This window comes from Chlorocebus sabaeus, chromosome 23 (genome assembly GCF_047675955.1).
Source record: "Chlorocebus sabaeus isolate Y175 chromosome 23, mChlSab1.0.hap1, whole genome shotgun sequence".
NCBI lineage: Eukaryota > Metazoa > Chordata > Mammalia > Primates > Cercopithecidae > Chlorocebus > Chlorocebus sabaeus.
The window spans coordinates 40950182-40973858 of record NC_132926.1 but is presented as its reverse complement, the minus strand read 5'-3'; the positions used below and the strand labels follow the sequence as shown (position 1 = coordinate 40973858).

The 23677-nt window shown below is 40.8% G+C and overlaps 2 protein-coding genes and 1 pseudogene across 2 annotated transcripts; all 3 read left to right on the top strand.

Moving 5' to 3' along the window:
• Positions 1–6411: 6411 nt before the first annotated feature.
• Positions 6412–10960, top strand: LOC103244680 (protocadherin beta-18). Its single transcript, XM_038006992.2, has one exon. The coding sequence runs from the start codon at positions 6882–6884 to the stop codon at positions 9246–9248; it is 2367 nt and encodes a 788-aa protein (XP_037862920.2). The 5' UTR covers positions 6412–6881; the 3' UTR covers positions 9249–10960.
• A 1209-nt stretch (positions 10961–12169) lies between these two features.
• LOC103244678 (protocadherin beta-15) lies at positions 12170–23447 on the top strand. The gene has a single exon (XM_038006977.2). It carries the CDS (start codon positions 17875–17877, stop codon positions 20236–20238), a length of 2364 nt encoding a protein of 787 aa, XP_037862905.2. The 5' UTR covers positions 12170–17874; the 3' UTR covers positions 20239–23447.
• LOC103244679 (protocadherin beta-15-like) lies at positions 12173–14553 on the top strand (annotated as a pseudogene).
• Positions 23448–23677: the final 230 nt, after the last annotated feature.

The window sequence follows — 23677 nt, the reverse complement described above, 5'->3', positions numbered from 1 at the left end:
TGTAATTTTTTTGTACAGATGGAATATTGCCATGTTTTCCAGTCTGGTCTGGAACTCCTTGGCTCAAGCGATCTGCCCACCTTAGCTAGTCTTTTGTCTTTGTTTTTTGAGATAAAGTCTCACTTTGTTGCCCAGGCTAGAGTGTAGTGGCAGGACCTTGGCTCACTGCAGCCTTGACATCCTGGGCTCAAGAAATCCTCCTGCTTCAGCCTACTAAATAGCTCGAACTACAGGCACCCGCCATGACGCCCAGCTAAATTTTTGTATATGTGGTAGAGATGGAGTTTTGCCATGTGGCCCAGGCTAGTCTGGAACTCCTGAACTCAAGTGATCCACCTGCTTTGGCCTCCCAAAGTGCTAGGATTACAGGCATGAGCCATTACGCCCAGCCTAGTTTTCTTTAAATACACCCTATTTACTAGCTTAAATCTTGTATTGTTTATTTCTAAAGCAGAAAATAATTTAGGGTCTTATCCTGGGTAAAATAGCCTTCCATCAGATGAGTACAAAGCAAGAACTTCGTAAGAAATTGAAATGAAGATTCAAACTGTTAAAGAAAACTATTTAGTTTCACTTTCCTATTAATTATTGAGTAAATATAAAATATCGTTAATACTTTGTGGCCTCTCTCAGATGCCTACAAAGAAGGAATGAGCAGGCATTTATGGTTTATAGATGCCTCATCATGTTACATATTATAGCTCAACTCTAAAAGAAAGTTATATAGAAGATTATAGATAGAGATTTTGATAACTAGAAAGTAGTATGGATATAGGGCTAGTGTGCATATACATTTTGAAATTGCTCTTACAAGATTAAATACTATTACAGATCAGATGATGTAGTAAAATGGAATTTCACTTGCCATTGTGAAATAAGTCAAACAAATTCCAATTTCCTTAGATTTTTTTCCCTCTGTTTCATGCAATTTTCACTGATTTTATTTTTCATTGTAACAAGTAATTATTAGTTGTGTGGATTTCTTTTTTTTTTTTTTTTTTGAGACGGAGTCTCGCTCTGTCGCCCAGGCTGGAGTGCAGTGGCCGGATCTCAGCTCACTGCAAGCTCCGCCTCCCGGCTTTACGCCATTCTCCTCCCTCAGCCTCCCGAGTAGCTGGGACTACAGGCGCCCGCCACCGCGCCCGGCTAGTTTTTTGTATTTTTTAGTAGAGACGGGGTTTCACCGTGTTAGCCAGGATGGTCTCGATCTCCTGACCTCGTGATCCACCCGTCTCGGCCTCCCAAAGTGCTGGGATTACAGGCTTGAGCCACCACGCCCGGCCTGGATTTCTTTAAATTGACATTTAAACAATAAAATCCTGAAAAGATGTTTGGGTCCCCTTTTTCCCTCAGAGTCGTATGAGGCAAAACTATGCTCCTGAAAGTCACTGCTAAAGTAAAAACTGAAGTAACTAAAAACTAAAGAAAGAGAGAAGAAAGACTAGAATAAGAAAGTAGAAAAAAGTGAAATGGAAAGAGAAATAAAAGTAGTGTATTTTTATCTTCAGTATTATCAAATTATAAATGAAAATTTATAATAGTATTGAAACTATAATGTTTCTAGAAATTAGGCTAACAAAGAAGTCATAAAACCTTTATGGAAAAGTGAATGATGTCAATAAAACATTAAATGAAATAATTAAATGTCTGAATTAATTGAGACAGATGCTAGTTCCTTGATAGAACAACTTAAGAAAGATCTATGCTTCCCAAAATAATTTATAAATTCAATGCAATTTCAGTGAAATCTATCATAAGTAGTTAAGGATCTAAAAATGGTTTCTAATATTAATATAGAATATCAAGTTGCATGAAGAGCTAGGATAATTTTTAAAAGGAAATATGAGGGAATGCCTTACATTATAGATATTAGTACATACTACAAATATGAAGTAGGTAAATCTATCTGAATGATTTAGGAACAGACTCATAGACTACCAGATAAAATAGAATCCAGGGTCAGATCCTTTTATGTAAGATAACTTGGTCACAATAGAGGAGGTATCATAACAACTGGGGTTGGTGGAGAAGAGAGATTATTTAGCAAATGTTATTGCGGATATTGGCTCACTATATGCAGAAACAAAATCCCTCTGTCATGTCATATAAAAACAACCTTCATATGTATGTAATAGGTGAGTTTGAAATATTTGAATTGGAAGAGACAAAATAAATCTAGGTAAAAAATATTCATATCATCTTAGTTTGGGTTTGGATTTCTTAACAAGGCTTTAAAGTACAAAAAAAAAAATACAAACTGATGAATATTACTGCCTCAAAATTAAACGATAGCACAGACAAACTAAAAGATGACAGTGAGAAGCCACCTGCAGTATTTTAACTGACAAGATTAATATTTACATTATTCAAATAACTCTTGCAAATCAACAACAACAAAGCCAGAGAGACAACAGGATTTTTCAAGACAAAGGAAAAGGAAATTCAAAAAAAGGGAAAACAGAAAGTCTGAAAATAGCTTTAAATGAAGTTCAACCCTTTTAGTTGGTGAAACATACACTAAAATTAGTAAAGATGAGAGATTTGGGTAATATCAAGTGGAATAATAGGAAATCACATGTACAGCCTATTTAGAGACCTTTCTGATAGTATTTAGTAAAATTTAATATATATATGTACTCTACAATTCAGCAATTTTATTGGAGTGTGTAAGCCAGAAAACTCTTACAGAGCTTTACAAAATGATGTATATAAGAATATTCATCTTAGGAAAATGAAGAATAGGACTCCACTTGCATATCTATCAGTAAAGCAATTGATAAAATGTGTAATATGTTAGTGAAGGATTATTATGCAGTGATCAAAAGGAGTTAGCTAGACATGTAATCACATGAATAAATCTCAAATGTTTTAAAAGAAAAAAGAGACAAAGATTTACAGTACAGTGATATACACAATATCTTATATTTATAGAAATATGCAAATATATTAATACACATTATGAAGGGAGAGAAGAGAGAATATAGAAAAGCTATTTATGTATATATAGGGGAACAAGGGGTATAGAAAGAAGTGAGAATGAATACTAATGTAAATGGCAGTTGTCTCTTCCAAGAGATTGTTTAAATTCATTATGTCATTGTAGAATTGATTTAGTATTGATCAACTGAAGTTGTTTAAAAATATGTATTATTTCTGTTGCCTTCCAAAATAATCAGTTGCCCATAGAACATGAAAGCTAAGAGTTTACTTGTAATTTTTAGTTGCAACAATATCCCTGAGACTTCACATTTTTAACAAGGATGATAAAAATTATGTAGCACAATGATTTCACTGAAAACAATTAGCTATTAAGACATTAATACATTGTCAGGTTAGAGTTAATGTTAAAAGGAAACCCAGGGAGATAAACAAGTCCAAAATCTACTTTTTCCTAGGGAATCCTGGAAAACTTGAACCTCTGTTAATAAGCATGGACCCCTAAGAGCCAAACCCTTGGAGTGAGAGTAAACTGGAAATGCATGAGCCGTTGTGGGGAATTTCAGCCTTGAACTTGATTTTTAGCCTTTAACTTGATTTTTAGCCTTAAACTTGATTTAAGGTGATCATCGACAGGTAGTGCTCCAGGAACTGATAGAATCAAATGCAGATCTTTAATGAAATCTGACTTCTTATAGTGAATGTGAATGTGACTTCTTACAGTTTTGAATGTTTAAATGTTTATTCACTCTAAGCCTCAAATCATTCGTACAACTAGTTTTTTATGTTCTTAACATAAACAGTCGAAGATAAGTGTATACACAAGGTAACATGACACTATGAGTGACAGCCAGCAGAGAAAAGGAACATAAAAATAAACTTGTAAGCCTTTCAAATATTGTAATTATCAGACACAGTCTATAATATGCTAGGTAATTTAATTGAAATAAAAGTTAAATTTGAAGGTGTACAAGGAAAAATACTATAAAATTTGACAGATAAGAAAACAAATAGAACTCCTAGAAATGAAAAACTATAATGATCAAAATTTTAAACCAACTAGAAAATTTAATAGAAAATTAGATACAGCTAAACAAATAATTACTGAAGAGAAAGATAGACAAGGATATAATTTATCCAATATGTAGGTCATGAAGTTGATAAGATGAAAAATACAGAAGAGAATATTAGAAACAGAGGATATAGTAAAAAAGCTTAACATATATTTAACCAGAACCCAAGGAGATAAGAGAAAAATTGTATCAGAAGCAATAGTTAAAGAAATAATAATTTGAATTCTTCAAAATTGATGAAAACATCAATAAGCAGATTTAAGAGACCTAAATAAACCTAACAGGATAAATTTTAAAAGATATTCGTATCTAGAAACATTATATTGAAAGCTCAGAAAACCAAAGAAAAAGAGAAATCTTTTTTTCAAAAGCCAAGGGAAGAGGACATTGAACCCTCAAACACACGACAGACTGACAGCTATGCTCCATGTAGCAATGGAAAATAATAGAAAGGTATCTTTAGTGTACTGAAGGAAGTTAGCAAACCTTTCTACCTAAATGATCTTTGCATGTAAGAGCCATTAAATGAGAGCATGAAATCAACTTGGTATCAATTTAATTTTAAATTATTCCAGATGATAAGAAAGAAGTAGCATTTCATCCCTTAAATGTGACTTCTTTTAATTTTCTTCTTTGCCCATCCCTTGCAACAATTCTGAGTCCAAGAGTTTGACCTACCTCTGTTTCTAGCCTTCTTCATCTCTAATGACACTCACTTCTACTCTAGCCTAGTCACCTATAATCATGGCCTCTCTCTGGAGATGGTAGTCTCTGAAAACTACGTCATGTCTGAAGTCACAAATTCAAATATACTTCTTTTAATCTGCAACGTATTATCTTTCTTGAAGAGATTTAATCACCATTTATGCCAATAAATCCCAAATGTGACTCTATAGCCCAAATGTCTTTCTTCAACTACATTTATGTAATAGAAGCTAATTTATATAACTATCTATATGGATGCTCAAACTCAACAGTTTTAAGTTAAAATTGTTCCCTTCCTCAAAACTAAATATACCTTCTCCAGTTCCGTATCTGTTCCTCTTTCTTCTGCTCTTTTTGTGTTTACTAGTTAATAGAACCAACAGTCACTCAGTTGCCTAAGCCTGAAGACAAAGTACATTTACCTTCATGCCTTTCTAACCCACTCCTTCTATGTTTATCACCATATACCCTATTGTTTTATCATTCTAATACAACCCCTTCACTGCATTTCTAGTTGAGGCCAATGTTTCCTCTTACTTGTATTATTGCAACCATTTGTAATCAATCTCTCACCTTTAATCTTATTCCTCTCTAATTTATTCTCAACTCTGAAACAGGATAATGTTTTTAAAAAGTAGAAACATAATCATGTCACTTTTCTGTTTTAATTATAATCCCTTTAATAACCCTACATTTCTTCTGACGTAAAGCCCAAATTCCTTGACATAGTTACAAAATATTTTCTTATCTTTCCAATTTCAACTCTTACCATTTCTCTCCTCTTGCTCTATGCCTTAGCCATATTGATTTTATTTTATTTCTTCCAAATATTTCTCTTTATTTGGATTTGCACAATCTTGTTTTTAGTTTTCCTGAACAATTTTACCCCATACCCAATTTTTGTTTAAAGTACTCCTACTAATTTTTAATGTATCAATTTAGAATATACTTTCTCCAGAAAAATTTGTCTTGTATTTCCAAATTCTGGTTAGATAACCATCATCTATGCCCTTGTAGTAGCATGAACTTTCTTTATCATGACATTCATTGTGTTCTATTTAAAATATGTGGTCATTTTTCTGTCTCCCTCTTGCGTGGCAGAAACTATGTCTGTTTACCATTCTATCCCTAACACTTATGACCATTCCTTGCACAAAGTATATTCTCAATAACTATCTGCTAAACTAATTAATTAATAGATAGATAGACATACTTAGAATTGTGCCTATGGAAAGTCTGGGTCTGCAAATGATGAAATTCAGTTTCACAACTAAACTGAGGTCTAATTTGTTCACATTTTTAAAAACGTTTAACTGGACTTGCTCTTACATTAAAAACCAGAAATGTTTTACTTTACTCACTACTTTTGAGCATTTATTTTCTACTCCTGCCAGCTAAGTCTCCTACTGAGTCTCCCTAAATAAACGGTACCATTTATGCAGTTCAAAATGTCCAACCTTTCTAAAGCAACTGTTTTCGTATACCAGGTTCATTTTCAAGTAGATGATCTCATTCCTCTTTTCTGAGTAGTTGTGGAGATAGCTAAGACCTCTAATTCTCATTTCCAATTTTCCTAAAAATCTCTTGCCTACTAAGTCAATTACATGTAAGAGTATTCTTCACTATCTTTAGTTGTTTAATATATTGTCTTCACAGAGAGATCATAACTCGTTTGAGGCAGGGGCTACATCTTAAATATGCTTCTTACATCTATACCACAGCTGTAGCAGATTGTGGCTGATGATGGAAAGGTAATAGCATCACGTATCACAAAAATGCAACTCGGAAAATAGGCATATAGGAGGAGAATATAATTTAAATTTATTGACAAACACTCAAGAAAAACTAATATTTTGTCTGAAACATATTGGAATTTATCTAAAACCTGAAAATCTGCAGAGTCGCATGGTGGCGCTGCAGGATAAGATGGTGAAATTTTTGTAACAGCAGATGCTCTGGTTTCCCTTAACCATGGGAACTGAAAGCGCTGGGAAACCAGGAGAAAAGAGGCTTTCAAAAGGTAGGGCACCACCAACACCTTCGCGACAGGATTACGAGTTTCTAGATTCCCAAAGGTCCAGGCTGACAGGTGAGAGGAGCAACTTTAACAGCTGCTAGAGACTGAGTTGAAACGTTTTCGCCAGAAAGACGTTTGGCTAAGAAGCCATGGAGCCGGGAAAGGGAAGAGCTCAGCGGACAAGGCAAGTGCTGCTTTTCTTTGTTTTCCTGGGAGGGTCTTTGGTGTGTTCTGAGACCTGGAGCTATTCCACAGCAGAGGAAATGGAGGTCGGCACATTTATAGCCAACGTGGTGAAAGACATGGGTTTGGATGTGGAAGACCTGGTTGCACGGGGCGCCAGAGTCATCTTTGACGACTATAAACCTTATTTGCGATTGGATCCACAAAACGGCGACTTGCTCTTAAACGAGCAGCTGGACCGGGAGGCACTTTGTGATCTCACAGAGCCTTGTATATTGCATTTCCAGGTGTTATTTGAAAATCCGTTGCAATTTTTTCGGGCTGAGCTTTTGGTCAAAGACATAAATGATCACACTCCCACGTTCCTAAATAATCATATACTTCTAAAAGTCTCCGAAGGTACTACTCTAGGAACTTTATTCCAAATAGATAGTGCTCAGGACTTGGATGTGGGAAGGAATGGTGTTCAAAACTATACAATAAGTCCCAATCCCCATTTCCACCTTAAATTACGACACAGTAATGAGGGCAGAAAATATCCAGAGTTGGTACTGGACCAATCCCTGGATCGAGAAAAGGAGTCTGAGCTTAGTTTAACGCTAACAGCCGTGGATGGCGGGTCTCCGCCCAGGTCTGGGACTACACTGATTAACGTTGTGGTCCTGGACATCAATGACAATGCCCCTGAATTTGAGAAGCCAGTCTATGAAGTTCATGTACCTGAGAGCAGCCCTCTGGACTCCTTGATCATAAAAGTGTCTGCTACAGATTTAGATGCAGGAATAAATGGAGAACTGTCTTATTCATTTTCCCACGTCTCCAGAGATGTACGGAAAACATTTGAAATCCATCCAATTTCTGGCGAAGTCTATTTAAAAGCACCTCTAGATTTCGAGATTATTCAATCTTACATCATAAACATTCAGGCCATTGACAGTGGGAGCCTTTCTGGAAAATCAAACATTTTAGTTCGGGTTGTAGATGTGAATGACAACCCGCCAGAAATAGCCATGACATCTCTTACCAGCCCCATACCGGAAAACTCTTCACCTGAGATGGTGGTCGCTGTCTTCAGCATACGAGACCAAGACTCTGGAGACAATGGGAGAATGGTTTGCTCAATTCAGGACAACCTCCCCTTTGTCTTGAAGCCTACCTTCAAGAATTTTTACGCTCTGGTAACAGAGCACCCACTGGACAGAGAGATCAGAAATGAATATAACATTACCATCACCGTGACCGACTTGGGGACACCCAGGCTGAAAACCGAGCACAACATAACCGTGCTGGTCTCCGACGTCAATGACAACGCCCCCGCCTTCACCCAAACCTCCTACACCCTGTTCGTCCGCGAGAACAACAGCCCCGCCCTGCACATTGGCAGCGTCAGCGCCACAGACAGAGATTCAAGCACCAACGCCGAGGTCACCTACTCGCTGCTACCGTCCCAGGACCCTCACCTGCCCCTCCCCTCCCTGGTCTCCATCAACGCAGACAATGGCCACCTATTCGCCCTTAGGTCGCTGGACTACGAGGCCCTGCAGGCGTTCGAGTTCCGCGTGGGCGCCACAGACCGCGGGTCCCCGGCGCTGAGCAGCGAGGCGCTGGTGCGCGTGCTGGTGTTGGACGCCAACGACAACTCGCCCTTCCTGCTGTACCCGCTGCAGAACGGCTCCGCTCCCTGCACTGAGCTGGTGCCCCGGGCGGCCGAGCCGGGCTACCTGGTGACCAAGGTGGTGGCAGTGGACGGCGACTCGGGCCAGAACGCCTGGCTGTCCTACCAGCTGCTCAAGGCCACGGAGCCCGGGCTGTTCGGTGTGTGGGCGCACAATGGCGAGGTGCGCACTGCCAGGCTGCTGAGCGAGCGCGACGCGGTCAAGCACAGGCTGGTGGTGCTGGTCAAGGACAATGGCGAGCCTCCGCGCTCGGCCACCGCCACGCTGCACTTGCTCCTGGTGGACGGCTTCTCCCAGCCCTACCTGCCTCTCCCTGAGGCGGCCCCGGCCCAGGCGCGGGCCGACTCGCTCACCATCTACCTTGTGGTGGCGTTGGCCTCGGTGTCTTCGCTCTTCCTCTTGTCGGTGCTCCTGTTCGTGGCGGTGCGGCTGTGCAGGAGGAGCAGGGCGGCCTCGGTGGGTCGCTGCTCGGTGCCCGAGGGCCCCTTTCCAGGGCATCTGGTGGACGTGAGCGGCACCGGGACCCTGTCCCAGAGCTACCAGTACGAGGTGTGTCTGACTGGAGGCTCCGGGACAAATGAGTTCAAGTTCCTGAAGCCGATAATTCCCAATCTGCTGCCCCGGGACAGCGAAATGGAGAAAGCCCCACCTTTCTGAATGGCATGGAATTCAATTAGGGATCTGATTATGATGCAGAACTTTTAGAATGAGTCTATTTCTTTGAAATCTTTTTGTTATGTAGAGTTTTTTATTTTGGGTAACTGCATTTTATTCAAGAGTTTTCAGAAGTTACAAGAATTTAAGACTATTTTTTGTTGTTTTAATCGTGAAAAAATTGAAAGCTGGAATTTACTTAGTCATTGTTTTGAAATACAACCTCAAATAATATGTTCACATACACATTATTTTCCCTTCAAGTTTAATTGCACACTGGGCTCATTCCTATTTTCTGAGTGTTCGGACTGTGGATCCTCTAACCAAAGCAGTTTTTATATGATTGAGAATATTATTATAGAGGTAAATGCATGATATTAACAAAAACATAATTGCTTGTTATCTGGTTAGGTTGGTTTCTAAGATGTTATCTAATTTAGATTTCTTTTTTTAAAACCTATAATCTTTTCATTCTACTTTTCTGGCAAACATTGCAGAGAATTTTTCCTGTACTGAGGGTTTTTTTTTTTTCATAATTATGTGTGAACCATATATATGCTAGTAGATGTTGTTTTATTTAAATATATTCAAAACCTTGTTTGGATTAAGATGTATATATCCTGCTCATGCTCCTTTTGTTGTCTGAGAACTTCTCTATATTACCCAAGAGAGGCGATCACTAGTGTGATGCTTATTCCATTGCAGGCCTTCTTTTCTTACACCTCCCCCCCCATATATTTTTTTAAGGGGTGGGGTCTTGCCATGTCACATGGGCTAGTCTTGAACTCCTGGGCTCTGGTGATCTTACCACATTAGCTTCCCAAAGTGTTGGGATTATAGGCAAGAGCCCTGATCACTTTTTATTGGTCCTGTGATAGATTCCTTATTTAAGCTGGAATAGCTACATTCTCCAAACCCCTAAATTTGTGATTGAGATATAGTTCATCTACTTTTTCCTCTTGAATAAATGTTGAATGTGTGCTGAGGTAGCCATGTTTATAAGTTTCTAGATAGAGAGAAAAAGAGGGAGAGAAAATGGAAGGAAAGTAAAAGTGAAAAGGAATGAGAGTGGAGAAGGCAGAAGCCTAGAAAACAGTAGAGACTAAAATAGCTACTTAGTTCTAGACCTGTCCACCTAAGTTCAGTTCCTCCTAAGTCCCCAATGTCTAATTGCCCTTGGGTTCTACAGTAAGACTCCATTGCTAATACTAAAATTCCTTTGTTTAACCTAACTTGAAGTGGGATTTCTTGAAATCAGAAGAGACTTGAAAGGTTTGTACAACCTTGAGTACTCAATTAGACTATCTACCTTGAAACCCTGGTCTTTTATTGCATGCTTCTAACATTAACTTAATGAATGAAATACAGGATGTACAAGCCTAGAGATAACAAATCTATACTAGAGGCTTATGTAACAAAATTTAAATTTGTAAATAATTTATGAGGTCTTTCAACAGAAAAATGCTACAAAGGGCTTTATGAAATGTCTCATTAACTTAACTTTCCCTCTATTATTTTATATGTCCCAGGATTACTTTTAAATAATACTTTTAGTTTAAATAATAATAATAACACTAAAATTGTTAAGTTTTAGGTTTCTGTACCTTTTCTCAGGATCATCATACCTTCCTTAGCAGACTCTTTCTTTTAAAAATTGCTTGTTAAGCTCAGTGTGAACAAAATTATTTTTGTCATGTAATGTAAAATCTTCTTGCTCCATAAATAATCCCAATTTATAAATAATATGGATTGACTCATGATTTCAGTTATAGTAATAAACATTTAATTAATATACCCTATTGCTAGAAAACCTCATGAAAAAATTTAAGTTTCTGCCAAGCCTAGGAGCTAAGATCTTAGAAAGGAGAAACTTTAACCAAGAGAAGAAAGATGGGAATGAAAAACTAACTTTGATCCATTAGGTTACTGACATAGGTACAAGCTTCTATCCCATTAATATTAAAAAATGCATAGACATTCAGGACGCATTTTCTTGGACACATAATAGTGAATTTGGATCCATGACCAATATATTTCTATAAGGAAAATTGTCCATCAGATTTTGACTGTGACTGGCATGTTCTCATATTTTGAAAGTTTAATCAAATTTGTTTGTATAGAAGAAAACATTCTAAAGTAGAATGTTGATTTGAGCTATTTATACCTTAAGAGAAACCAATATAAACCACAGTTCTTACACTTGGCTCATCCTTAGTTTTCTCAGTTAGCTAGGTAATTAGAATACCAGAACACATAATAGTGTCTATTATTTAAACATTGTGAGTAAAACATTGGTTAAAGTTGGCACAGTTGGGAAGACCCCCAAGTCTCCTCCCCAAAAATGTTTTCTCTTTCCTTAGAAGTAAGAATTTCAGTTCCATGCTAGGGTTTCAGGATTCCAATGAATCCACAAGAGATATATGATTGCTTACTAAAAATGAGTTGAGATCTTCTCCAGTTGGGAATATGCTTAACCTGCTATTTCAGGTGAACTTAACATATTTTCTTCCGCATTTTACTTTTTACTTTAACTTCAGCCTTTATATCCATGATCTTAGCTGTCTCCCTCTTAAAGGTTTCAGTGACTCTCAGCTTCAACAGTGTGTATCTCATTATTAACAATAGATGGTGATGCTCTTTACAAATTATTTTAGATATTGTAACAATTCAACATAGCAAGCTCACAGTCCTTAGACAATATTCACAAATAAGTTATCCACAATTCCTTAAGCTACCTATTGAGTTTGCATAATAAACCAGCTTTATCTAGTATATCACTTAAGTTCATACCCCTGAAATGTTAGAATGAATCTCTTCATCTACTGTGCTAGCAGTCATTAGACCCATCAAAGAGAAGAGGCTTTCTTAACAGAAAATTGCGTTGTGGCAAGGATTGATTCCCAGAGCAGACTGCCTACTGACCCAACATGGGCATCCAGAACCTGAAGGCTGTTGGTGTTGGAGAAATGGGGGCTGAAAAGGAGCATTTTCCTAGAATAAGGCAAGTGCTGCTTCTCTTTGTTATGCTGTCTCAGACTTGCGCGGAGAGGAATGTTTATACTGTAGCAGAAGAAACAGAAAGCGGTTCTTTTGTGGCCAATGTAGCAAAGGACCTAGGGCTAGAAGTAAGAGAAATATCCCGGCGGAGGGCTCCTGTCATTTTAAACAATAACAAAAAAATATTTTCAGCTGAACCTTCAGACTGGAGAACTGCAAGTAAATGAGAAACTGAATCAGGAAGAATTGTGTGACCTCACTGAGCCTTGTGTGCTGCAATTCCAAGTGTTACTGGAAGAACCTTTGGAGGTATATAGGTTTAAACTTTTGGTCAGTGACATAAATGACAATTCCCCTGTATTCCCAGAAGTAGAAATTATTTTGAAAATCATGGAAAATACTCCTCCAGGAACTGTGTTTCCTCTGAAAAACACACAAGATTTGGATGTGGGCATCAATAACACTCAAAACTACACCATCAACCCCAACTCCCATGTCCACATTCTCACCCAAAATGGCAGTGAAGGCAGAAAATACCCAGAGCTGGTTCTGGACAAAGCCCTGGATCGGGAGGAGCAGGCTGAGTTCGGGTTAACTCTCATGGCAGTAAATGGCGAGGCTTCTCCCAGAACTGGAACTGCTCTGGTCCTCGTTGAAACCTTGGACATCAATGGCAATGCACTTGAGTGTGTGCTGTCACTCTATCAGGTGCAGATATCAGAAAACAGCCCCCTGGAACCCCTTGTTGCCACTGTTTCCGCTAGAGATTTAGACATGGGAATTAATGGTGAAATATTCTACTCACTTTTTATGGTGATGAAGAGATTTCTAAGACATTTGCACTTAATGAACGAACGGGAGAAATTAAAATGATCAGAAAATTAGATTTTGAAAAAATTGTGTCATATGAGGTGGATATTAAAGCCTGTGATGGGGCAGGTCTTTATGGAAAATGTGCCGTCATAATACAGGTGGTAGATATCAACGATAACGCTCCAGAACTGACCATGGCTTCATTCACAAGCCCCATCCGCAAAAATTCTCCCGAGATGTGGTAGCTCTTTTCAGCATTCCAGACCGAGATTCTGGGGAAAATGGAAGAATAGTTTGCGCAATTCAAAATGATGTTCCGTTCATGCTGAAACCTTCCGTTGAGAATTTCTACTGACTGTTAACAGAAGGACTACTGGACAGAGAGTTTAGAGCCGAGTACAACTCAACATCACAGCCTTGGACTAGGGAACGCCTAGGCTGAAAACCGAGTACAACATAATTGTGCTGGTCTCCTAAGTCAATGACAACGCTCCCGCCTTCACCCAAACCTCCTACATTCTGTTCGTCCTCGAGAACAACAGCCCCGCCCTGCACATTGGCAGCGTCAGCGCCACAGGCACCAACGCCCAGGTCACACACCCGCTGCTGCCGCCACCGAACCTGCACCTGCCCCTCGCCTCCCTAGTCTCCATCAACACAGAAAACGGCCACCTGTTTGCCCTCCGGTCGCTGGACTACGAGTCTCTGCAGGGGTTCGAGTTCCGCGAGGGCGCCACAGACCGCGGCTCCCTGGCGCTGAGCAGTGAGGCGCTGGTGCAGGTGCTGGTGCTGGACGCCAGCGACAACTTGCCCTTCGTGCTGTACCCGCTGCAGAACGGCTCCGGGCCCTGCACCGAGCTGGTGCCCCGGGCGGCCGAACCGGGCTACCTGGTGACCAAGGTGGTGGCGGTGGACGGCGACTCGGGCCAGAACGCCTGGCTGTCGTACCTGCTGCTCAAAGCCACGGAGCCCGGGTTGTTCGGTGTGTGGGCGCACAATGGCAAGGTGCACACGGCCAGGCTGCTGAGCGAAAGCGACGTGGCCAAGCACAGGCTGGTGGTCCTGGTCAAGGACAATGGCGAGCCTCCGCGCTCGGCCACCGCCACGCTGCACGTGCTCCTGGTGGATGAATTCTCCCAGTCCTATCTGGCGCTCCCAGAGGCGGCCCCAGCCCAGGCCCAGGGCGACTTGCTCACCGTCCAGCTGGTGATGGCGTTGGCCTTGGTGTGGTCGCTCTTCCTCTCTCAGTGCTCCTGTTCGTGGCGGTGCGGCAGTGTAGGAGGAGCAGGGTGGCCTCGGTGGGTCGCTGCTCGGTGCCCGAGGACCCCTTTCCAGGCATCTGGTGGACATGAGCCGCACCAGGACCCTATCCCAGAGGTACCAGTATGAAGTGTGTCTGACTGGAAGCTCCCCGACAAATGAGTTCAAATTCCTGAAGTCTGTTACCACTAAGCATCCGGGCGCTCTGAATGACGGTAGGATAAGTCCAACTTTGTAAATGGTTTTGGATTCAATTAAGAATCTGTATATTTTTCAGAGCATTAAGGATAAAGGTTAGTTCTTTATCAATATATTAAGTCTCTGTTATGTTTTTTGTTCTATACAGATTTTCTAAGATTTTACTGCTTTCATTTTCCTAGTTAAGATTAGACATTTTCTTTGATTATTTGTTCATACTTAGAGTCCTTTTATCATGTCCATTTTGATGAATACAACTTTCAAGTTTACTCACTAATGAAAAGTCATATTTGTTCAATTTATCAACTTCTCAGAATCACAGGCTGTTGATTTGAAGATTCCAGCCCCATTCTGTTTCATTAAAGAAAGCTTTTCTAAACTTTTGATGCTTAGAAGACAAGAACGATGATATAGTGATTATAAGTACATACTCTGTTTAATCTGTCTTATGCTTACCTGTCTTGAATTTTTTAATGGAGAAGTGTCTGCAAAAATTGCATGGTTTTATTTCACAATAGCATGACGTGGGAAAGACTGCATTTTTTCCCAAACTTAAAGACTTTTCTGCTCTTTTTATAACCTTCATTATATAACATATATAAGCATTAGTATTATTATTATTGAGACAGAGTTTCACTCTTGTCACCCAGGCTGGAGTGCAATGGCGCAATCTCGCTCACTGCAACCTCGCTTCCCCAGTTCAAGTGATTCTCCTGCCCCAGCCTCCCGAGTAGCTGGGATTACAGGCCCCTTGTTTTAGTAGAGATGGAGTTTCACCATGTTGGCCAAACTCAAAGTGGCTCCTGGAGTTTGGCTGGTCTCAAACTCCTGACCTCAAGTGATACACTCGCCTCTGCCTCCCAAAGTGTGGGATTACAGGCATGAGCCACCTCGCCCAGCCATATGAGCATTATTTAATGATTATTAGATTATCTCAAGATTTAAAAAATCATAGCTCCCTTTTGTAGTGTCTATCTAGCCCACCTAATCTTTTTCTGGAAACTTCTCCCTGTCTTCAGCAGAAGTGTAATGTTGCAGCCACATTTATGTACACACATACAGCCATTATATGACCCAACTCCCTCTGTGATTTCAAACACAAAAATAAGATGATCTTAGCTGGCCTAATCTGATTCTCTCTATTTAAAAAAAAAAAAATGGCTTTAGAAACCAGATACAATATAGTCTCTTTGTTAGGAACATAACCAGAAAGTGGTGTCATATCTGGCTAAACACCTGAAAAGAAATACAGGACATCAATCTACTGAGAGACAAGAAAAAAGAAGATATCAAAAGAATGACCTTGTTGTAGATTTTCCTGTTTTAGATTTTCCAGTCCCTCCCAAGTCTGCTTTTCCCTTGGGTTTTTGGAGACAAATATGTGCTCTTTAATAAATTTCCTCTAATTAAGAGACCTAAGTGAGGTTTTTGTTGTCAAAAGCATATTTAGATGTTCTTGCATTGTTGGTAAGTCAGACCTTTCTTACTATTGAGTTTTTATTGTGGCTTTTCATATTAATATGACAACATTTGGGATCAAGGAGGTTGTAAAATATTAGTAGTCTGTAAGGGGCATGCACTAGGTTTTCTAGAATATATAATTTTGAAAAAACTGAAGGATCTTTCCAATGGTACAGTCTTTGAAATGTTTAATAGAAAGTCTTAGAAAATTTTATTATATGAGCATTTTGAATATCATAAGTGTCATAATAACGTTACTGTAAAAAAAACCTTGGCAATGAAAAATGTGTGTCTAAAAGAGACATAATCATTATATTTAGGGTCATGATAATCTTGTTATGGTGTTTCTTTCTATTATATAATATATCCCTTTCTTATGGGTAGCTAGGTTATTTTGCCACTTAATGAAATGACATTTTAGGCCATTCTGAGTTACTTCTCGTTACTATCTAAAGGGCATAGGAAATACCTACCTTATGAACATGCTGTCTTTGTTTATCCATCTTATATAATGGACTTGAATCCCAGCAGAAGAGGGGACTTCTACAGTAGGAGGAGAACCTATCTGTCAGCATTTTTTAATTAATTGTGATTCATTAATGTATCTATTTAACAAATATTTATTGAGCACCTATCGTGTGCCGGGGATTATTTTAGATATTGGCGATGCAGCAGTGAACAAAATGAAGTTCTAACACATGAGACTGAAACAGAAAGGAAACAATGAAATGAGTACATCTATACTACGTCTGATGATAATAAATCTGAGAGAGACAAGGCAGGGCCAGGTACAGCAACTTGTGCCTATAACCTCAGCACTTTGGGAGGCTGTGGCGGGAGGATTTCTTGAGCTCAGAAATTTGAGACCAGCCTGGGCAACATAGCAAGACCTCATCTTCACAAATAATTAAAACATTAGCCAGGCATGGTGATGCGCAACTGTGGTCCCAGCTACAGTTGCTGAGGTGGGAGGATCGCTTAAGCCTGGGCAGCTGAGGCTGCAACGAGCAGTGATTGTGCCACTGCATTCACTACTGGGCAATAGAGCAGGACCCCATCTCAAAAAAAAGAAAAAGAAAAAGGAAAAAGGAAAATAAAAAAAAAGAAAAAGCAAAGTAAGAGATATAGAAAGTGCCTTCATATGTTTTTTTCCAAGTTTAAAATTTTCATAAAATTGTAACTCTCTGACTTTATGTAGAAAGGCTATCACCCTGGAATGAACATGTAGCTTTTTCTTGATGTAATTCAACCAATGGGAGCACAATTCTGGTACACAGGCTGTCTAGAACTTGAAAGAAATCAAAGAATTCATTTTGTTTTGATGAGAAAATGTTAAGAAATCACGTGGCTATGGGTTATTATTATTATAAGATGACTGATCCCTATTATGGCTTCTTTCACTTCTCAATTTGCCTCAGAGCACCCCACCCAGACTACAGGCTCTGGACGGTGGGGACCATGTCTGGGTTGTTTACTGATGCGTATCATAATTTGGCACACAGAGACCAAAAATACCCCTTTGAATGAAGAAATTAATAATTATAATTGCGTGATATTGTGATTACATCATTTTCTCCCATTTTCCAAACTCCTAATAGAATGGAGAATAGATCAATTGTAGCAATTCGTTTCGAAGTAAAGACAACGCATGGTGGCGCTGCAGGCTAAGGCTTCAAAAAAAGGAACCGAAGCCCATGAAATGCTACGAGCTACTTCAGACCTTTTTCAGCCTAAGGGGGAAGTCCGTTAGCAGAGCACGGACCAGTGTCTCCGGAGAAAGCTATTCTCCTACATTTCCGGACAGGTTATCAACGGGCAGATCGATCACTGCCTCTGTCCCATCGCTCCTTGAAGTAGCACTGACTCCGATTCCTTGAAAGGGGGGTGTGCAGAAGTAAAGATGGAGCCTACAGGGGAGCGCTTTCCTGAACAAAGGCAAGTCCTGATTCTTCTTCTTTTACTGGAAGTGGCTCTGGCAGGCTGGGAACCCCGTCGCTATTCTGTGATGGAGGAAACAGAGAGAGGTTCTTTTGTGGCTAACATGGCCAATGACCTAGGGCTGGGAGTGGGGGAGCTAGCCGAGCGGGGAGCCCGGGTAGTTTCTGAGGATAACGAACAAGGCTTGCAGCTTGATCTGCAGACCGGGCAGTTGATATTAAATGAGAAGCTGGACCGGGAGAAGCTGTGTGGCCCCACCGAGCCCTGTATAATGCATTTCCAAGTGTTACTGAAAAAACCTTTGGAAATATTTCGAGCTGAACTACTAGTGAGAGACATAAATGATCATTCTCCTGAGTTTCCTGAAAGAGAAATGACCCTGAAAATCCCAGAAACTAGCTCCCTTGGGACTGTGTTTCCTCTGAAAAAAGCTCGGGACTTGGACGTGGGCAGCAACAACGTTCAAAACTACAATATTTCTCCCAATTCTCATTTCCATGTATCCACTCGCATCCAAGGGGATGGCAGGAAATACCCAGAGCTGGTGCTGGACACAGAACTGGATCGCGAGGAGCAGGCCGAGCTCAGATTAACCTTGACAGCGGTGGACGGTGGCTCTCCACCCCGATCTGGCACTGTCCAGATCCTCATCTTGGTCTTGGACGTCAATGACAATGCCCCGGAGTTTGCACAGGCGCTCTACGAGGTGCAGGTCTCAGAGAACAGCCCAATAGGCTCCCTAGTTGTCAAGGTCTCTGCTAGGGATTTAGACACTGGGCCGAATGGAGAGATATCATACTCCATTTCTTACAGCTCTCAGGAGATAAACGAACCTTTTGAGCTAAGTAGCCTTTCAGGAGAAATTCGACTAATTAAAAAACTAGATTTTGAGACAATATCCTCATATGATCTAGATATAGAGGCATCTGATGGCGGGGGACTTTCTGGAAAATGCTCTGTCTCTGTTAAGGTGCTAGATGTTAACGATAACTTCCCGGAACTAAGTATTTCATCACTTACCAGCCCTATTCCTGAGAATTCTCCAGAGACAGAAGTGGCCCTGTTTAGGATTCGAGACCGAGACTCTGGGGAAAATGGAAAAATGATTTGCTCAATTCAGGATGGTGTTCCTTTTAAGCTAAAACCGTCTGTTGAGAATTTCTACAGGCTGGTAACAGAAGGGGCGCTGGACAGAGAGACCAGAGCCCAGTACAACATCACCATCACCATCACAGACTTGGGGACCCCCAGGCTGAAAACCGAGCACAGCATAACCGTGCGGGTCTCCGACGTCAATGACAACGCCCCCGCCTTCACCCAAACCTCCTACACCCTGTTCGTCCGCGAGAACAACAGCCCCGCCCTGCACATTGGCAGCGTCAGCGCCACAGACAGAGACTCAGGCACCAACGCCCAGGTCACCTACTCGCTGCTGCCGCCCCAGGACCCGCACCTGCCCCTCGCCTCCCTGGTCTCCATCAACACAGACAACGGCCACCTGTTCGCCCTCCGATCGCTGGACTACGAGACCCTGCAGGAGTTCGAGTTCCGCGTGGGCGCCACAGACCGCGGCTCCCCAGAGCTGAGCAGCGAGGCGCTGGTGCGCGTGCTGGTGCTGGACGCCAACGACAACTCGCCCTTCGTGCTGTACCCGATGCAGAACGGCTCTGCGCCCTGCACGGAGCTGGTGCCTCGAGCGGCCGAGCCGGGCTACCTGGTGACCAAGGTGGTGGCGGTGGACGGCGACTCGGGCCAGAACGCCTGGCTGTCGTACCAGCTGCTCAAGGCCACGGAGCCCGGGCTGTTCCGCGTGTGGGCGCACAATGGCGAGGTGCGCACTGCCAGGCTGCTGAGCGAGCGCGACGCGGCCAAGCACAGGCTGGTGGTGCTGGTCAAGGACAATGGCGAGCCTCCACGCTCGGCCACCGCCACGCTGCACTTGCTCCTGGTGGACGGCTTCTCCCAGCCCTACCTGCCTCTCCCAGAGGCGGCCCCGGCCCAGGCCCAGGCCGACTCGCTTACCGTCTACCTGGTGGTGGCGTTGGCCTCGGTGTCTTCGCTCTTCCTCTTGTCGGTGCTCCTGTTCGTGGCGGTGCGGCTGTGCAGGAGGAGCAGGGCGGCCTCGGTGGGTCGCTGCTCGGTGCCCGAGGGCCCCTTTCCAGGGCATCTGGTGGACGTGAGCGGCACCGGGACCCTATCCCAGAGCTACCAGTACGAGGTGTGTCTGACAGGAGGCTCTGAAAGTAATGATTTCAAGTTCTTGAAGCCTATATTACCCAATATTCTGAGCCAGGACTCTAGGAGGAAATCAGAATTTCTAGAATAATGTAGGTATTTGAAGCTTTCCTATCGTCTGTTAATTTTGTCTTCCTCACTTTTCACCTTAGTTTTTTTAACCCTTTAGTAATCTTTAATTCTACTTTTTTTTTAAAATTTCTACTATTGTCTTTAGTAATGTTACTTATTTCCTTGGCCTGGTTGTTAGATAATTAGTTTTCAAATTATTGTATTATTATAAATATTTTATATCAGGAAATTTCATATTTCTGAATAAATTAATAGTATTCATTCCCGAAGGGTAATGTGAAAGTTAACCCCACCTAATAAACATAACTCTAATTTTGAAAGTACCTGTCACACTATATGACACTACATAAAAATATGATTTTTGAAGTCATATTTTAAAGTTTTTTTATAGTTTTTCTTATTTACACAGCTCTGATTTTTTGATAAAAGCTCAGGGTGTAATCATTTCATATTTATCCACGTGTAATTTATTCCAAGCTTCATATTTGGAGTTTTGTTTTGTCCAATAGGGAGCAACATGGATAATTTTAAGCTACTGTTTTCAAGATCACACTTATAAGCATCAGAGTTTCATTCTAAAACACATATGTCATCTCATAAAAGTATATCTGCATAATGTATTCTTTCTCATGTAAATTAACATAGAAAAGACTGATGGGTTCTTTCTTATTTCTATCTAACGTTATGATCCTATCGGGGGGCTAGACAGGCTTTCTAATACCCAGATTTCCTGTGTTTAAGGTGTTCCTATAAGGCCAATAGACACTAGGACCAACTAATTCATGTCCTGCAATTTCCTCTTGCCACAGCAGGAAAATCTTAATTGAGTCCCAAATTCTGGGCTTAGAGGAGCTTCCGATGGTACAGAATGCCAGCATCTACTTGTCTTTGGATGGTGGCATTATTCTGATTCATAAGGAATTTGAAAGAAATTACATTGTAGAACTAATATTAGTTAACCAAAAAAAATTTATTAAAGGATATGTTAGTGAAGGAGTTAAATTATTTGAGGAAAAACATCTGCTCTCTTGTCAGGACTTTTCTGTCTCCAGGAGCCTCTCAACTTTGCAGATACTCTAGAATCGTATTGCATGCAAAATAATGACTGCCAAGATGTTCCTGCCCTAATCCCCAGAACCTATGAATATGTTATATTGTAAAGAAATTAAGGTTCAAATGGAATTAAGGTTGCCAATCAGCTAAACTTAAAATAGGGAGACTCTCTTAGATAATCTGGGTGGGTCTATTTCAATCAGTGGAAAGGCCATAAAAGCAGAGTTGAGTCTTCCCTGAGATGAAAAAGAAATTTCATTTAAGGACAGCAGCTTCAGCTTATGCCCCAGAGTTCCAACCTGCCCCTCCTAACTGCCTGCTGTACAGATTTTGGACTTGTCTAGGCACCTTTCACAACTGAATAAGTCACTTCCTTGCAATAAATTGATTACCATACATCTCCTGCTGCCTGTTTCTCTGGCTGAACTTGAACACAGATTTTGATACCCGGAAGTGAAATGCTACTGTAATAAACACTTAAAATGTGCAAGTGGCTTCTGAATTGGAAAGTGGGCAGAGGCTGGAAGAACTTTGACAGGTATGACAGAAAAAGCCTTGCTTGCTTTGGACAGACTGTTAGTAGAAATACGTTGTCAACAAATCTGCTAGTAAGGACTCAGAATGAAGTGAGGAGCATGGTGGAGAAATATATTGCCTTAGAGAATACCTACATCACTTTAAATAGATTGTGGGTAGAAATACGGATGTTAAAGTTTCTGCTGGTGAGGGTCAGAAATGAGGAAGATATTATTGGAAATTGAAGAAAAGGGAATCGTTTTATATGGTGGGAGGAAACTTAGCTGAATTGTGTCCTGTAGTTATGTAGAAAGAACTTGTGAGCAATGACCTTGGGAGATTTCGCTGAGATTTTCAGGCAAAGGGTTGAATGTACAGTCTGTTTTTTTTCTTGCTGCTTATAGTAAAATGTGAGAGGGAAAGGAATGAGAGGAATTAGATTGAGAGAAGAACTGTGAGGCAAAAAGGAAACAGGACTTGATAGTTGGGGAAATTCTCACCCTACTCAGACTACAAAAGATGTTAAAATCAGGAGATTCACTGCTAAGGATACATGTTCTGCAGAGAAAGCCACAGACATGTCAGGACAACCTTTTACTAGTGCCTTGAAAGAATCAGGTAGTCAATCATACAGAAGCTCTTTGAAGAGATTAGGTACATGACATGGATATCTTCAGCCACATCAGCAGAAGCCAGGAATATAGACATAATTACTCAGGAAATAACTTCAAAGGAGTCTCTTGTTTAATAAATTGAATCCCTGTGAAATGCACAGGAAATAAGTTTATTGAGAATGTTTAATCAGCAGAAACACTGCCGGCTTGAACTGAAAGGGATAGAGAGAACTAACTAAAGAAGGATGTGGTATCCCCCCTCTCCAAATTCTGTAAGCAAGAAATAGACTGATAAAACTGCTTAGCTAAAAACATGTGCCAATTCAAATGAAAAAGGAAGGATGGTTCAGAGGATGAAGCCTGAAGTCCAGAGAGTACAGCTCTCAAACCACAGAGGATTAGTCCCAAGCCTTGAAAGCAGGAGTTTCCCTGGATGTATTGCCACATTTGTTGGTGCAAGTGATTTTTTTTTTTACTTTTACTTTTTTACAGTTGTCAGACTAGTTTCCAAGTTGTCTGCTTAAGATATATGAGACATTTGTCAGATAAGTAGTGAGGCAGGACATCAGCATGACTTATTTCCCTGCTGATGGGACAAAATGAAGAAACTGGCAGGAACCAGCAGGTGGTGCACAATTGAAGTCAAAAACCCTGCAGGAAGTATCAGGTGGTGCTGAAGGCAACCTTTAATTGCCCTCGCTGCTCATTAGCATAAGAGACTCCCACCAGCCCCACGACAATTCACAAATATCATGGCAACCCAGAAGTTACTGCCCTTTTCCATGGCAATGACCTAGAAGTTACTGTCCCTTTTTCTAGAAAGTTATGAATAACCAGCTCCTCAATTTGCATTAACTCACCTCTTAATTTGCATGTAAGTGAAAGTAGGTATAAGTGGGTATAAATACAGTTGCCAACAACCCATGAGCTGCTACTGCCAACTCCAGGTGCACTGCAAAAGAGTTAGCCCTGCTCAACAAGGAGAAGTCCATTTCAATAAAAGATTGCTGTCTAACAGCACTTTCTTGCCCTTGAATTCTTTTATGTGTGAAGCCAAAAACCCTCCTGGGGTAAGCCCTAATTTGGGGCCTTGCCTGTCTTGAATCAGTCATATTGTTTTCCCTGGGGTGTTATCAAGGGACAGTACTCTGAACTACTGCAATTAAATTTATATCATCATTCAGTCATCTCACAATTGGAAAACATATGCAAATAACTGAAATTTCAAAGAAATATTCCTGGCTAGTAGCATCTCCAAAAGCTGACTTTGGAGAA

Bases quoted from the DNA above. Each gene is read 5' to 3' on its own strand.
- LOC103244680 (XM_038006992.2), top strand. From the start codon at position 6,882: ATGGAGCCGGGAAAGGGAAGAGCTCAGCGGACAAGGCAAGTGCTGCTT.
- LOC103244678 (XM_038006977.2), top strand. From the start codon at position 17,875: ATGGAGCCTACAGGGGAGCGCTTTCCTGAACAAAGGCAAGTCCTGATT.